We start from the raw sequence: 17,916 nt of genomic DNA on the forward strand, positions 1-17,916 counted from the left end.
ATTTGCTGGATAAACTTTGAACGAAAACACCATGAAATATTATTAAACAAGAAAAAAATTCTTAGAAGTTTACTGTACAGAAGTTTGACATTCCCGGCCGAAATTCTAAGATATCATGCTAATCTTTAAAAAAACATGCTAATCTTTAGTCATTGTTAATTCTGTAAATTTGAAGTTCTCTTTTGGAGTAGTTGAGTTGCGTTCAGTGCTGTGGCACGTTAAAAGCAGTCTCCCCAATCCTTGAGGTAGATCATGTAGGGTATCAAGGAGTCCTGGCCTAAGCTCATACCTCCTTAACCATAGGCACTTCCAGGAGAATCTGAGACAGCTCAATATCAGATATCTCAACCTTGGCACTACTGAAATTTTGAACAGGGTAGTTCTTTATTGGGGAGCTGTCCTGCATTATAGGATATATAGCAGCATCTCTGGGATACTGGGTAGAGTCCAGTAATGTTGCTCCTTCCAACTGTGACAACCAAAAAAGGCATTGCTAAATGTGCCCTGGGGAGCAAAATCACAAAGTATTAAAACTGATATTCCGTTGTTCGTACCATTGCCTGACATTTTTTCCAGATGTTGAATATATCTAGAATGTCTCCATCACTTTAGAATTGAAATCACTAAGAGGCCAGAGACCTGAATGGTCACTTTATAGCCGATTTGTAATCACAGATTTTTTTTTTTTTTCAGATGATAACGTGTATTTAACGGAAATCATTTTAAATGTGTATCTTCTTACTGGATTTTAGAATCTTTAGTCTTTATTTTTTCTTTTTATATTTATAGAAAGAGAGGAAACTATTACAAAATAAGAGACTGGATTTGGATGCTGCAAAAACCAGACTGAAAAAGGCAAAAACTGCAGACACGAGAGCTTCAGTAAGTAGTGCTTGTTAATAGAAAACATTTTAGTTTAATAACTTTAAGATCTGTAAAAGTATTTTAGTAATATACCATGCAAGATAAAGTCTGTTATTGATACTAGAATATAACTTTAGGGTCTTGTTTTTGCACTTTTTAAAGAACCTTATCAGATTTTAATACAGCCAAATGAGTACAAAGTAGTCATATCAAGAGGCAATATTCTTATTTCAGTGATAGAACTGTTGCTAGAAACAAAAATTATCACTCCTAAAGCTGTGTCATATTCTTTAAATATCCTTGATGGTAGCAACAAATGCCTTTTGAAAATAGGTTTATTGTATTTGAAAATAGTAGAAAAGACAATAATTTAGATGAGAATAAATCAAGTTTCCAGATACTTGCGTGTGACTTAAAAATGAGGTGTGACTTTTTTTCCGCATATGACTCACACTGACTGAAGGAGTTGTCAAAGGATAGTTCCAAAAACATTCCAACAGTGGCGGCATAGGCTCCCAGGTGGCTGTTTTGAAGGGGAGCAGACTCATTTTGGATAAATAAGTTCTGGTATATTTTTCAGAAAGTCAACCTCACGATAGTCTTCTATAGTTGAATACATGCATGTTTTGTTATTATAAATACATAAAATAACCTGATTAAAAGGCGTTATTCATAAACTGGTAACTCTGTATCTCCATTCTAAAGCTTAAAGAGATTAATCAGATTTGAATCGGACAGTGTAATCTAAGACAGTACAGTGTAAACAAGTATAAATTTATTATAAGAAGCCAACAAGTTAATTCTTAATTTGAGTTACAGGACATGTTTTATTAAGAGGCATGTTATTCCCACTGCCCTTTCTCTTTCTCTGACCCACTACCATCATTAAGAATCATTGTCTTAATGAGCTTATAACCACAGTATTGATTGAAGTCTATTGTAGCGCTTCTGTATTAGGAAAGAAAAGGTTGAAAATTGGTTTACAGTGAAATTTAATACTGGCAGTTTGGTGTAGGACAGTGATGGCTGTCGTGAGATTACCCTTAGCAGCTTATAGGAGCAGAATAAGATATTTGTTCTATAGTGTTCCCCTTTTAGAGGTTTTATGTTAGCTACTGCTGGAAAAGAGCTATCTTTGACAAGACATTAATTCCAAAAATTCACCTCTGATTTTATTATGACATCATCACCATGAACAGCCTAACTTCCTTAAATAGGCATTCTGCAAAATCAGAACTTAAAAAATGAATACTGTAGATGGCAAGAGACTCTAAATTAGAATTTATTATTCATTTCTACTTGCTATTAAGTTTTTACAGTAAGATATAAATTGGTTTTTAAGATACTAATTTCCTAATTGGATAAAAAATGTTCAGATAAACAAGGATTATTTGGAAATAAACGTTTGAATTAGAACAGAATCATTTAATTCAAAATTCCTGCATATGCCCGGTGATTTATGGAATAAGAATATTGTTATCAAGTTTCAGTACAAAATTTTGTTGAGCAAGGACTGTTACAGGATAATGATAGTCTACTTTTTTAACCTAGAAAAGTACCAGAAAGCACATAGATATAACAATATACAGAGAGTCTTTTGGTTACTCTGAATTATTTTACCATTACTATTAAAATATGTAAGAACTAAATATATAATACTGGACCTAAATATATAATACTGGACAGATTTTGAGAGATGTTTCCTTTTGATATATCCAGAAAAAATCTTAACGATTTTCTGTGCTATTTTTTAAGTACAAATTTTTTCCATGGAAACTGATGTTTGAAATTTAAATGAATTATAATTCAAATGATTTTATCCAACAATTTCATTTATACATAGCTTTACTAGAATTTATATTACATAAAACAAAATTTAACCATAGCCAAATATTAAAAATATTAGTCTAGACAAAGGAAACCACATTCCTGATTTAAGTCTGAAATTCTTTGGAAAAAAATAGCCCTCTTAGCTCATTATTACACAGAGCCTTAAGGCATACCTATTATTTGGTGATTCCTTTTCTTTTTTCTGTATTTGTCTTCCATGTACTTAAAGAATACAGAAAAACAGAAAGCACTAGAGGTTTGAGTTTTTTTTTTTTTTTTTTCCCTTCTTTGTCATATTTTCTGATTACTTCTTGGCAGCTAAAAGGGCAGCTTTAACCCCAGACTTTCTTTGATTTCACGTCTTTATTAATTTCCATGGATTGATTGTTTTGAGACTGGTTAATTCTCTGCTAGTAAGATTTGAGACCTGTGCATAACAGTACTTTTTAAAAAATTCATTTACAACAGAGAGTCCTAGACAGAGTAGGAGAAAAATGTAGAACAAAATTCAAATTCACAAACAAAGACTAGACTTACTGGTGTGACAGAGACTGGAGAAACCCCCAAGACTACGGCCCCTGGACACTCTGCTAACTCAGAACTGAAGCCACTCCCAAAGCCCACTTTTCAGGGCTCCAGACAAAGATTAGACAGGCCTATAACACACATGAGGAATGTGCTTCTTAATTCAATCAAATATGCCAGACCAAATAGGCAACTCCTGCCCAAAAGCAAGATGAGAAGGCAGGAAGGGACAGGAAAACTGAACCAATGAACACGAGGAACCCGAGGTGGAAAGGGAGAGAATGCTGTCACACTGGAGGGGTTGTAGCCAGTGTCACAAAACAATATGTGTGTAAACTTTTAAATGAGAACTAACTTGAGCTATAAACTTTCTCCTAAAGCACAATAAAATTTTTAAAAAATTCATTTACAACGTAGTTTCTCTTGACCTCTTTTTACATTCTATACTTATTTAATATAGTACATTAAGCTTTTTGATGGTTTAGCCCTGTATCAGTAAAAAAAATATCTGCACGCACTCAGGCATTTCTCAAAAATATACCAGTTGAGCAAAAAAGAGAAAACCTGCTTTGTTTCACAATAAACAAAAACACAGTATTCAAAAATTGCATGTCTGATAACCATGTCACAGGAGCAAAGACAAAATATAACTTCTACATTTAAATTACAAAGCACTGACAGTGATTAACCTAACCTTATCTTTCATAAACTTTTTTTATTATTATTTTAGAGTTTTGTTAATGGGAAGAAAAAAATAAGCTGGCTTCAAAGCTGTCCAGTATTTAGAGATTTAGACCTCTGCTATTTTTTGAGATCCAAATATGATGGAAAATAGGTCTTTAAGAAACCTAATATAGCAGATGTATTCTTCTGCCCACTTAAGCATTTCCACAGTGGTCTAAATACTTAATCTGTAAACTGAGTGAATTTATAGCACCATTATATAGCCTTACTTGCATATGTACACATGTCAGAATTTAAAGTTTATTGGAAATACACGGATTGACATGCCTTTCATATTTCTTCAGGGTATGCCAAGACCTGGCTGAGGCTGATTGAAAGAGAACGTGGTTGAAGGCATCATAAATTCATAAAATAGAAATGGTCTTTGAATAGGGAAGTTGTAGGTAGGCAGCAGGGCTTTCATAGTTGAAAACTTAATAAAAATTTTAGGTAACTGTGTCAGATTTTAAAGTGATGCACCTTCCCTAAATTGTTCTGCTTTAAAATCAAGCATCAGCATGTTTGTGTTTGAAATTTTGAATGATTTGGGAAAATTGAGTAGGCACTAGTGTGTGAAATTGCGTAGAGCAGTTTAGTTAGTTTTTTTTTTTTTTTTAAGTAGGGAAACTTTTTACCAGCTCCTTTAATACTTGTTTAGTGTGGTCTTTATTGTGCAGAAGTAACTTGTTTCCCTGTGTTCATTGGTATAATGTGTTCTTTGTCTCTTACCTGTGCACTTAAGCAACTAAACTCAACTCGGCTTGAAGGAGATAACATTATGGTAAATTTCTCTTACATGCTCAACTTCCTGCATGTAAAATGGCTGAAGGTTTGTTGGCCTACTGTGTTTTATATATCTTAAATAAAGTGCCTTCTCTTGCTATTAGCAGCATTTAAATGTCTAAAATAGTCTAAACTCTGTATTCATTAGTCTGACAAAAAGTATTGGCTGAAGTGATATTGGAGCTTGAAGAAAGGAAATTGTATATTCTAATTGCCAATTATATTGCAGGCCAGCCAGCAAACCCCCACTCCCACACAGAATCAAGCGTCTGGCTGTACAGCCTGCCCTTCCTGGCCCCACACTCCCTCCCCACTGGCTCCCCACAGCTCCTCCCCTCTCCTGTTGGCTAAGGCAGAGACCCTCCTCTCTACCCAATGTCAGGTGCCCATAGCCTAGCCATCCACATGCTGACTAGTGGGTGATGGGGCAGGGGTGGTGGTGGTGACCAGTTACCACACTGGATGATGGGTGACACCAACCCTAGTGATGCCACTGGCTTGGTGGCCCCTCCCCTGGTTGTGCCAGCCCAACCACCACCACCACTACCACCACCAACCTTGGAGTCATTTTGGTGTCACTCCCCTGGTGGCACCACTGGCCAAGACAAACCCTAACAGTTTAAGTATTTTATCCCTATAGGGTCTCTGAGTCTGAATCAACTCAAGGGCAACAAGTTTTTTTTTCTTTGTTTAACCCTGGTGGTGTAGTGGTTAAGAGCTACGCCTGCTAACCAAAAGGTTAGCAGTTCAGATCCACCAGGCACCCCTTGGAAACTCTATGGGGCAGTTTTACTCTGTCCTACAGGGTTGCTATGAGTTGGAAGCATAGTTTTTTTTTTTGTTTTTTAGTGGCCAGGTCCATTCCCTATCCAGTCCTAACTCACTTAAGAAAGTTGCAGAATGGTGATAGCCTTGGGCAAGAATCAGGAATAAGAATTGTTCTGTATTACCTAGTATATATATATTTTGAGCTTAGTTTGAGGAAATTATTGAGATGTTAAGAATTACTAATTTTTCTTTTTTAACAAAGTAGAAAAATCTGAGCATAGCCAAAAAGTACATAAATGTTAGCCAGTAAAAATTTAGATACGGTATTTGGTATTATACTCTAGATAATACCAAACACTTCAGTAAAGGTGGCATAAAATCTGTAGTAGAGTTAATAATAAATTGGCAGTTGACTGCTTTTATCCCAGTAGCATTGAACTAAAAGCAAGAAATAAATCCATGTAATAGGAAAGATTATTTTCTGGAATATGTAAAATAATTTTTTTAGTTTTTGTTTTTTAACTACAATAACTACTGAAGCCCTGGGTAAGTTAGGGCTTTCCTTAGATAGCAAGAGAATGCATTCTTTTATTTCCGTTGTCCTGTCTATTAGGTAAATGTAAAAGTGTGAGATATTTCAGTCATTGCTAACTTACGGAAAGCATAGGTTTCTTTTTTCTTACATGGAAAAGGCCTCCAAGACAATTAGCAGGACTCTTAATGTCTTATTAGGGTTTTTTTTTTTTTTTTTTTTAATACCGATTCCATTTACTTAATAGTAAGAAGTGTTTAACTTTGGTAATTTTAAATTTATTATATCTCAAATGTATTGTATCCTTCCCTCCAAGAAAAAAAGCTTATCAATCTTCAGTGTCCTTCCTTTATTTTAATTTCCTAAAATTCTAGAATTTTAGATCTAAATAAGACATTATAAATCACATAGTACAAACATGTGATTTTACAAGTGAGTAAATTAGAGTTGTGAGGCTAGATATTCCCTCTTTGGGAGAACTTACTTTTATTAACTTATTGAATTAATATAAAATTAAAAAATTGATAGTATGGATATTATCAGTGCATACTTTCCCAGTATATTAAACCATATTGAATTACTAATGTATTTTATCTCTTAATATTCTAGAAAAGGAGAGTATGCCATTTGAATTAAAATATTTACATTTTTCTATACTAAGTTGTAGAAAATGTTAAATTCCAACTTTCTTTCATGCTCTATATTTTTCTTTAATTTTTAATGCTGGCTAGATTTGGGCAGAGGAAGTGACAAAAGTAAGTAAATTATTAAATTACAGAATTATGAAACAAGAATTTAATTGTTTTTGATTTGATTAATATTTATGGGGCAACAGCCATGGGGCCAGTCACAGTCTATGTAACTGTATTTTATAAAATCTGGAAATCATCATGGGAACACTCAGATCTGTTTGGCTAGTAGCAGCTCCGCAGAGCAATAAAACAGTGTTGCAGATGTCCCTTGCACATCTGTGATAAATCCTAGATACTTATTACAGGCAGTCCCTGGGTTACGAACGTCCGACTTATTTACAGCCCATAGTTATGAACCAACCCCCATAAATTCTATTATATTAAAAATTACGAGGTACATAAAACAATGTTTTGTAGTAACAAACGGGTGCTACTTTGCAGTGTACATCAAAGCATTATTATTACTGTATTATGTACAAGATGTTTTAGTGCACCTGGAAGTGTTTCTTTATGCTTAGGAAGGTACACTATGTACTGTATACTAAGACAAACATTTGACTAACTTTAGCTACAAACTGTACCTAACTTGCAAATTACATACAAATTCAACTTAAAGACAGACTTACCCAGTACCCAGTGCCCTCGAGTCGATTCCGACTCATAGCGACCCTATAGGACAGAGTAGAACTGCCCCATTGAGTTTCCAAGGAGCGCCTGGCGGATTCAAACTGCCAACCCTTTGGTTAGCAGCTGTAGCACTTAACCACTACGCCACCAGGGTTTCCAAGACAGACTTAGGAACCTAATTATAAGTGGTATTCTTTACAATGCCTTGCCAGAAGACAGTTTAAATACTTAGTTTATCCCCATGCCATTTGGTTTTTAAATGACAACTCTCCACTACCTCATTTTTAAAATGTAAAATATAGCTAACAGCATGTCCTGTATCTTCAGAGAACTGGATGTGTCACATGTCACACAAGTGAATTTTCTAGGTAATTCCGAAATTTGTTCTCTCCAGCTCCAAAGCTTATTTTTCACAGTCACTTAATGTATCTGTAAAAAAAAAAAAAAAATTCCTGCATTAAATACAAGATAGCAAGTATTTAATTTTATTTATATAGTTAGGGTCATTATTGTGACTATCCATTATTGTACTGTTTAGCAGTTGGATCTTTTGTTTTACAAGTATGTCGTCTCCTCCCTCAGTGTCAGACTGTCATTTCTAGAAACTGTCCATGTGACTGCCGCTAGCAGTCCCTCTGTCCATGTTATAATTTCTGATCTTCTCAGGGCTGAGACATCAAGTAGCTAAGCAAGATTTTAAGGAGTAAAAGTATGACTTCAGTGCAGATATGTTTCAAATGCTATTTTAGGTCTTTGGATGCATTTTTTTCATTTTCTCCTCATGTTCGGGACTACCAAATCTGATCTCCAGATGAGGGCAATGCTTGGGGATGAGGGCAAGTGATAATTGTGTCCTCTGACCATTGATAGCCTTACAAACTTTAACTTTTTGTGTACTGACTTTGTAGGATTGACTTGTGCTCTGATCCCCTTTGTGGTAGCCATTCATTAACTTAGTTTCTGGTTCCACCCTGGCTCCAGGGTTTCTTCCTGAACCTCTGGCCGAAAAGGAGGCAGAGTAACAAAAACGACATAGGTAGAGCAAGAAAACAAGGGTCTTTCCCCCTTTGGTTGGCATAACAAATACACCAAAGTATTTGATTTGATTTTGCGATCTCAAGGTTGGAAAATACTTGATATAATAAATGGGAAGAAACTCATGAAACAAACATTTGTATTATTTACATATAGATGAAAACCCTTAAGGAACTATATCAGAATGAGTGTAGGGAGGTTTTCTCCCCTTCTCTACTTCTTACTTCTATCATTTTTATACTTAAAAAATACCTAACTTTAAAACTTTATATTCCTGGAATATATTAAGATTTAAGCCCGTAGAAAAAAACTAGGTAATACTGACCAAGATTGTCGTAATAAATACCTCAAAAGTATGACCAAAATTTCTAACTTTTAGATACCCAGTCCTGATTATCGCAGACCAACAGATTTTTGTCCTTTTTCCAAGATACATCTTAAAAGAACTCTGCTTACCTAATCCAAGTCAGGCCTTTGTATTCTCAAGATCAGTCACTCCAGTAACAGTAATTCTAAGCTGTAGGCCTTTTCCTTAGAATTCTATTCATTGTTAAAATTTAGTCAGGGAGTGAGATCTTCCGGAGGACAGACTATTAACATTTTAAATGTGTCATCTTCTTTCAACCCTTTTTATTGATGTCTTTCTAATAATGTATCATTTTCTCCCTGAGTAAACTGATTATGCTGAACCTAATTTAAATTTCTTTAGCATCTTAGATTAATTATTATGATCAATAATATGTGTCAGAAGCATAGATGGTTTGGGATGTTAAGTGAAGTTTAGAACCACCCCAGACATACCCTGAAACTTGTTCAAGAAGTGAGATTTATTCCTTCCTTGTTTACCTTTTCTAAATATAGACTCCAGATTGTGCAGAAAAATTACTTCCTAGGCTTTGTAACATGGTACCTTTTTTCAATATTAAATTTTGCTCAACCCTAGAAAATTGATAGCTTGTCCTTAATAAAATCATTTTATTTGTATATACACTGTTTCCCCCCCCCCCCCCCCCAAGTATCTTAGCATTAAAACATTATTTCCACTTCAGTCTCAAGCTTCTAGGCCACTTCAGTCTGCTGCCTCGCTTATTCGTTTACACCTTGTACAGAAGTTAGTAGCTTTTTCTGCTATTTCTACTAAAGGCCATTATTAAATTAAATTGTACTTTTACCTTCTTCTGAAGTTCTTTTATTTTTGTTCTGCTGTAATTCTGTGAATCAAAACATTTTATATTCAACCAAGCAAAACAGTAAATAGTGCAAATGTAACACTGAAGTGATTTATTTTCCTTAAGGCTTTCCTTAGGAAGAATATTGATTCTTTTCTTCTTCTGGACATTTTTCTGCTTCGTACTAGCTTCCAGATGAAGCTTACTTCAGCCCTGCTGTCAAAGCACTATGTATTGTGATTTCAGTTAACTAAATTTAACTTTAACTATTAATGAGTAATTCAAGCTTATTTCCATATTTCCAATCTAGTTGTCAATTCTTAGTCCCTTCTGCCAGGTCTATTCCCAGTGGAATGAGAATGATTATAACAACCGATTATCACTTTGATTATATACTTTTTGCTGCTGCTTCCTTTTTGACTAGTTCCCTGAGTTAACTATCACCACCAAAGGTGAAGGAAAAGGGGTGGGGCATGAAAGGGAAAAAATTCAAGCCTTATTTTTATACTTAGTGAAGTCTTTGAAATGCCACAGTTATTTGCATAAGTGGGGAGCTATTTATGTTAAGAGGTAGTTGGGAAGATCATTATAATAATATCACCAATGATTATGCTCCATAGGGGGAGGATAAGCTAGTTATTTTGAGTGAGCTGTGAGGTTTTATTTTCTCTTGCCCACTTCTTCCAAGCAACTCTGGCTAAAGGTTTGAGAACATGTTTTTTTGCCAGTATTTACTATTTTTAGATCATTTGATTTTCAGCAAACTATTTTGTCCCCGCATCAGTCAGGTGGTTGAAGCCAACAGTGGTGTGCTATTATAGGCATCTCTTCCCAACTCCGAGGTCAGTAACTTTACCTAGTAGCTTGAAATCAGCTGTGGTGAGAGTAATTTATACCACAAAAATCTGCAAACACTACAAATCAGGGTGTTTTTTCCCCCCGCCCCCCCTCACCTGGAGATCTGGTTGACTAGCACACCACTGTTGGAGATCAGCCATAACTTTCAGGAAAAACTTTTTAAGATCCTATGTATCTTTTTTTTTAGATAATTTTTCTACTTAAGGTATATTTTATGCAAAGTTTTGAAGGACTATTGAGAAGAAAGACATTTATAATGTAGGAGAAAGACTCCTTTGAGGGACCTAAGAACTGGGTTCCTAGCCACAAGTGTTTGGTAAAAAAGATTAGAATCCTATGGGTTCAGTGTGTAAATAAAATCTTTTTAATTGGAAATTGAAGACTATCTTTAACTTCAAAATAAAAAAAACTGCAGTAATAATTGGGAGTTTTTGGCGGTGTTATTACTTTAATACTTCTAGAATTGTGGTACTCTTCAGATTTTATAAAATATTAGATTTTTTAAATAAGCAGAATTGATACTTGAAAATATCTTGACTGTTGCATAGTAGTTTTTCTGGACTTTTATGAGTATGTCATTAAGTTTTTGCATTAACAGATTCTTTAGAGTCAAGTACTAGTGAGGAATCAGTTCTATCTAAGCTGAGTAGCAGAAAAACTAAGGCCCAGAAACCAGGGACCAGTTTAGATACAAAGCAGAATCAGGGAATTGCCAGATTATAATTTGAGTTTTTGTTGTTTTTCTTTTTTTTTAACTGTCTAAAGGAGTGTGTGAGATGGACTGTCTTCTAATACGATTCTAAAACTTATTTTCCAATTTAAGTCTGAACAGGAATTAAGAATAACTCAAAGTGAATTTGATCGCCAAGCAGAGATTACCAGACTTCTGCTAGAGGGAATGAGCAGTACACACGTGAGTGCTCCTTTACTGGAAATGTATTTGGAACAATAGACTTTGATAATCCTAAAGTAATGGTGTTTGGGGAGGACATAACTGAACTTCCTTTTTAGTCATTTACGGAAATTTAAATTGTGGCACTTTCAAAGATACACAAAGAAATATTCCACATTTTTACTTACACCTCATCACTTAATTCACCTACTCTCTTCAAACTTAGTCATTGGTTTTTGTTGGTCAAACAGTTTGTTATACTACTGACTGAGGTCAGTCTTAAACCTTGTAATAAGATGTCAGATACTGGTGATTCTCCCTCAGTAAAGTGTTGTGCTTTATCTCCCCCTTGAATTTGCCACTTTAAGTAGATTATAGCACTAAGAACTGACTGTAACTTTCCTTTACAGGCCCATCACCTTCGCTGTCTGAATGACTTTGTAGAAGCCCAGATGACTTACTATGCACAATGTTATCAGTACATGTTAGACCTCCAAAAACAACTGGGAAGGTAGTAATTTCTTTTCATACACTCTGGGAGTACAGCAAAGGAGTTGCTATTGTTACCATTCATGCTCGCATTTTGCCTTGTTGTTTTTAGTTGCCTTCGAGTCAATTCAGATTCATGGCAACCCTGTGTATTGCAGAGTAGAACTGCTCCTCTGGGTGGGTTTGCACTGCCAACCTTTTGGCTAGTAGTCAAGCACTTAATTGTTTGTGCCACCCCAGGGACTCCACATTTTGGTTAAAGCCACACAAATGCTTGGAATTCAACCATTTGAACAAAATCTAGTTATTACTGCACTTTAAAATAGGCTCAAACATTACAGAGTTGAAATCAGCGCTATCATTTTAAGGAAAAAACTCTAGCTTATCTCTCCAACCTGAAAGAATTATATTACTGATATGGACCAGAGCAGAACTTGGAAAATAATCCAGATGACTTGCTCTTAATTTTTAAAAAGGCACTTCTCCAGGATACAATATAGATAAAAATTCATGCCTTCACGGAACTTAACATTCTATTTGGAACCAGAGCAGAAAATCAATATCTATGTAAATTATGTAGTAGTGTATCACCAGTACCAGCTGCCATCTAGTTGACTGACTCGTCAGAATAGAGCTTATACTCCATAGTTTTCAATGGCTGATTTTTCAGAAGTAGATTGCCAGGCCTTTCTTCAAATACATATATAATGCCTACAACAAACTTCCATGCAATATTGTTACAAGTCATTGGGGGAAAGTTGTGTGGAAATGAGAGAAGGAAAGTTAAGAGACAAAGATGAGATTAGAAGGGCAGAGAAAGTAGAGAAAAATAAATTGGAGAAATGAAAGCAGAATGGGAGAAAGAAACCACAGTAGGAAGAAAAGGGAGAAATGGGGAAAAAGAGAGTGGATTATGAAAGAAAAAGGAAGGAGAATCTGTACAATCTGATGTTTAGGAAACCATGTTTTTCATACTTAGGGATTCAGTTTTGAAGTGGGTTTCACAGTGTTTTCACCTCATCACCCAAACCAAACCAAACCCACAGCCGTAGAGTCGATTCCGACTCATAGAGACCCTATAGGACAGAGTAGAATTGCCCCATGGAGTTTCCAAGGAGCATTCACCTCCTCATATTTCTTAAAATTCTCATTAACCACTCTTTATAGCTGTAAAATAAAAAGTAGTATGTGATATTTAAGTTGTTTTTCATTGATAATTTTATTCAACAATTCATGTTACTGTTTCTTACCTAAAAGGAAGTTTATTGTATTAGTTGCTGTTGAGTTGGTTCCAACTCATGTCCACCCCATGTGTGTAGAGTAGAACTGCACTCCACAGGGCTCTCAAGGCTGTGACCTTTTGGAAGCAGATCACCAGGCCTGTCTTTCAGGGTGCCTCTGGGTGTGTTCAAATAGCCAACGCTTAGTCTGGTAGTCAAGCGCTTAACCATTTGTGCCACCCAAGGACTTAAAAGGTGACAAATACTATGGGGAAAAATAAAGCAAGGAAATACCTCAGTTTGGGGTGGAGGATTGCAGTAGTCAGGGAAGGCAGACATGAAAAACATGAGAGAACAAAGCATGCAGGTATCTGAAGGAAGAGTTCTCTAGTACAAAAACTTTGAAGGAGGAATGTAGCTGGCATGTTCAAGAACACCAGGAAGGACTTGACTAGAGATGAAGGGTAGAGGAAGTGGGGTACTGGAACATACAAAGTTTTGAAAGCTACTGTATAGACTTTACTCAGGGCTGAGGAATCATTGAAGGGTTTTGAGCTGAGGGGTGACATATTTTGATTTTAGACCTTAATAGGATCACTCTGGCTGCTATGTTGAGGATAGATGAGAGAATGGGTAGAAACTGACTGTTCGGTACCTATTGCAATAATTCAGTCAATAATCCAGTCAGGAGATGATGGTGGCTTGGATCCAGGGCCGGCGTGGTAGATGTGGTGGAAGTGGTCCTGGGTGTATTTTAATGGAGTTGTGGCTAATTAAAATGGAGAATACCATAGGAGAAGCAGGTTGAGGGAGGGCAGTAGGCATGGCACATTAGGTCTATCAAAAGCTCAGTTTGAAATAGTCTATTTCAGGAGAGCTGGGGAACCAGCCGTGGAGAATGGGAAGGTGTGAGTAGTGAGGTAAGAAGATGTAAACCAAGTGTGGGCCCTGGGAGTCAAGTGAAGAAAATATCAAATTGGAGGAGAGTGATCCACTGTGATCACTGGATAGAACAAGTGAGATGAGGACTGAGAATTGACCGTTGGATTTAAGAAAGGAGAGGAATTATGACAGTAAGTTTAGAGAAATCTTTGAAGGAGTAAAGAGGAACAGAAATGAGGCCATAACCAGAGGAGAAAGTGGGATCTGTTTTTTAAGAGAAATAAGAGTGTTTGTAAGCTGATGGAAATGATTTAGTAGATGGAGAAAATGTGGTAATGTGGGTGAGAAAGAGAAAAATTGCTGGAGTGATATCCTTGAGAGGAGAGGAGATTTTATTCTCAAGTGGAGGAATTAGCCTTAGGAACGTAGACAGCTCATCTTTAGTTATAGGAAGGATGACAAAAATGTGGAAGTTTACTGATTATTCTTTTCCCTAGGTTAAAAAAGAAACAAGTTCACCACCTGAGTGTAGGCAAAATTGCTGGAATTTTGAGGAGAGGCAAGAGGGTATGAAATAGTCACCAGAAGAATGGAGAGTGGATGGGCTAGAGAAATGTAGTGTAATGTAGGCAGCACTGTGGACCCACTTGAGGTTTCTAGTCATAAATTGAACGTCATCCCGACAGAGTGGTTTTTTTTTTGATCCATGAGTACTGAGTAGGCTAATAGTGGGGTTTTTACCAAATGAGTACAATGAATTGAAGAGTCATAGGAGATGAGAGCATATGCAAGAGAATGATTATAATAATTACCATGGATATGAAGGAAGTGTTGGTAGCATAGGTCCTGGTAGGCTTGTTGAAGTGAGTACTAAAAAGATAAGGTGATGGTCAGAGGACAGTATGTTTGAAATTACGGTTATTGGAAGGGTTATAGTTATTGGAATTGATATGGTTTAGATATGACCAGGGGAATGGATGACTAAACTAAGGGCAAGAACAGGATCACCAAAAGAGTTCATAGATCTAAGAGGCTAAAGCATTAGAAGGATTGTCTATATAAATATTAAAACCACCAAGAATTAGGATATACTGTCAGTGAGGAGGAGCCTTGGTGGCGCAGTGGTTAAGAGCTACGGCTACTAACCAAAAGGTCAGCAGTTTGAATCCACAAGCCGCTCCTTGGAAACCCTATGAAGCAGTTCTACTCTGTCCTGTAGGGTTGGTATGAGTTGGAATGAACTCGTCAGGAACGGGTTTGGTTTTTTGGGTATTAGTGTGCCAGGAGCTAAAGTCTTCTAGAAAGGAAGGGAACGAGGGAGTTTGTAGAGGATTGCAACAAGAAGAGACCATGGGTAGTGTATAATTTAGTAACATGAAATGCAGACATTGGATAGGGTTGGTTAGGGAGAAGAGTCTACAAGTGGCAATGAGGAAGATAGAACACTTACTTTGCCTCTGAGTGCGGGTGGGAAGAATAAAAAACACTAGCATAAGGTGGTGAAGGGAAGATTTAGAGAAGAAGTTAAGAATATAAGGAATTTTGCTGATGGCTGACTGCTTTCTAGATGGCACAATAGTCATAAAGAGAAGAAGAAAATTATATTTTCTGGAGGAATGAATTTTACCTAGTCTACCAAATAAAATGTTTTATATTTTAACTAATGAGTTTACTAAAACTTAAATATGCATTTTCACAGATATTGCAACCTTACAAAAGGTTGGATTAGAATGATTAGAGGCCAGCAGTTTTATAGTCTTTTTCCATTTAGTATTATTAGAGAGAAAGTAGCCTTACCATAAATTGAAAATGCTGATATTCTTTTGAATTGTTTACAAGGACATTAAACACAAAGATTTTACTGATTTCTAATAAATTTTTTTTTTTTCCCTAAAGAAGACAAAATAAACTTAGGAAGTTTGCTTTATTCTCCCATTGCATCTTCAATTTCATTGTGATAGTTGTCGATCATAGCATATTATTTGCAGGTCCATTTCACCACTTGTGTCAGTATGAGTCGGAATCAATTCGATAGCACTTTTTTTTTTTTTTTTTAATATGTCCTTAAAAGAATGATATCATTTCATCTTTGTGTCTTCAGCTTGTAGTAATGCTGGACATATAGATGGTCAATAAATATTTGTCATTTCAATGAATAGGAAAATGTGATTGGATCAATTTTATTAAAAAAAAGATTTCAAATTTCTCAAAAGAATTAACTTGAGAAAGCTTCACTTATAATGGTACCTGATATTTAAGTGGTTTTTGATTGATAATTTTATTTTACAATTCATAAAGGAAGGAAAAGATTGATAAAACATACCAGATGTTCCTTAAATAGAAGTCTTTCAGCAACCTTTGGGAAATAGCCATTGTATTTTTGAAAGACAGCTGTGCAAACTTTCAAGAATTTTTATTTTAAAAACACCTGGATTTTCTCTGGTATAATTGGCTAAGAGGGAAAAGGAAGCTAGATGACCCACTTTATCATTAAAGTATTGTTATTAATAACTAAATCTTTTTCCAAAGTGGAGGTTGCTAGAGAGTAAGCAGTGCCACCAAGTGGTGGTATTATTAAGTAACTTTAATCACTTGGAATTAATTAGGCCATTTTCTTTTCAACAGTTTTCCATCCAATTATCTTTGTAACAACAATCAATCTTCAATACCACCTTTACCACCTGCTTCATCAAATGTGATTGGCCCTCCTGCCATGGCTTCAACAAGTGGTCTAGTAGTCACCTCTCCTTCCAACCTCAGTGACCTTAAGGAGTGTACTGGCAACAGGAAAGCCAGGGTTCTCTATGATTATGATGCTGCAAACAGTAGTGAATTATCACTTCTGGCAGATGAGGTAAGTAATGTGGGTATGAAAAGAAACATATCATGAATTGCTATACCTTCTAATATATAACATTGAAAAATCCTCATTACTTATTTGGAAATGGCTTGTCATGAATGATTTCATAGATTTCATATGGTTGTATTACCATTCTGTAAATTTTTTTAATTACTGTTGTGTAGCAATAGAACACCACAGAAATATTTAAAATTGCTAAATTACTAAAAGATATATAAAACTGCCTCCTATAAAATCCTTTGTCTTTTAGCAAAATTGATACTGATATTTAACCTTTTGATAGTAAATATTTTTTAAAAATTAAATACAAATATTAGTTTTCTATGTATTTATTTTTTAATATAGTTAATAATGGAAAATATTTTATTTTGTAGGTAATTACCGTGTTCAGTGTCGTTGGAATGGATTCAGACTGGCTAATGGGGGAAAGGGGAAATCAGAAGGGCAAAGTGCCAATTACCTACTTAGAACTGCTCAATTAAATAGGTGGACTATGGAAAGATTGCCCATCATGACACCATATTTATATACAACTAACTCTAAGTAAAGCAGGTTTAAGCATCTTCCCATGTTAATGTCTTAGGAGACTAAAAAGAAAATACCAGCCGCAAAAACCAGCCTTTCTGCCAATAAAGTTGCATGGTAAATATTTCATTGCAAAGTTTATGCTAGAGCTTCATGCCAGGAATGTTTTCTTACAAAATTCTCTTTTTACTGAGGTCTCACTAACAAACAGCTTCTACTTTTGAGCCCCAACTTAAAGCAGAAGAACTGTTTTCTACTGAATTTTCCATTAATGGCAAGCTTTTTCTTTTATGTAAAATAAATTTATTGTGAATCAATATCAGTGACTTATTTATTAGATATAATTAATAGCCAAAGAATAAAATTAAAACTTGATTTTAAATTTTTGGTTTCAAAAAAAGCTGTAGGATCTAAACCTCTTTGGTGAAGAATATAATGCTTCTGAATGCTTCCAGAAACAAACACAGTTATACCATGTTTACCTTGTTTTCCAACAGAACTTTAATGATTTCAAGGCTATGTTTTTTGGGGTTGTTTTGTTTTCTTTTAAATGATTACTAAATGGTTTGTTTTAAATCTAAGAACAACTAGTCCTTGAAAAGCATTACCATTTATATATATACTCTGGTATATTTGTAGTTC

General features: G+C 35.4%; 1 protein-coding gene across 2 annotated transcripts in view; it reads left to right on the forward strand.

Annotated features, from left to right (window-relative positions):
* SH3GLB1 (SH3 domain containing GRB2 like, endophilin B1) overlaps positions 1-17,591 on the forward strand; it is a 45,175-nt gene extending 27,584 nt beyond the window's left edge. Inside the window, exons 5-11 of one of the 2 annotated variants that reach the window (XM_049879678.1) lie at positions 790-882; positions 4,685-4,771; positions 6,757-6,780; positions 11,230-11,319; positions 11,709-11,809; positions 16,515-16,743; positions 17,124-17,591. In XM_049879678.1, coding sequence (XP_049735635.1) covers positions 790-882; positions 4,685-4,771; positions 6,757-6,780; positions 11,230-11,319; positions 11,709-11,809; positions 16,515-16,743; positions 17,124-17,231 — 732 coding nt within the window. In that variant the 3' untranslated portion in view covers positions 17,232-17,591. The remainder of the gene's footprint in view (positions 1-789; positions 883-4,684; positions 4,772-6,756; positions 6,781-11,229; positions 11,320-11,708; positions 11,810-16,514; positions 16,744-17,123) is intronic. The other variant, XM_049879677.1, reaches the window with a different exon arrangement.
* The last annotated feature ends 325 nt before the right edge of the window (positions 17,592-17,916 follow it).

Source organism: Elephas maximus, chromosome 3 (genome assembly GCF_024166365.1).
Source record: "Elephas maximus indicus isolate mEleMax1 chromosome 3, mEleMax1 primary haplotype, whole genome shotgun sequence".
Classification (NCBI taxonomy): domain Eukaryota; kingdom Metazoa; phylum Chordata; class Mammalia; order Proboscidea; family Elephantidae; genus Elephas; species Elephas maximus.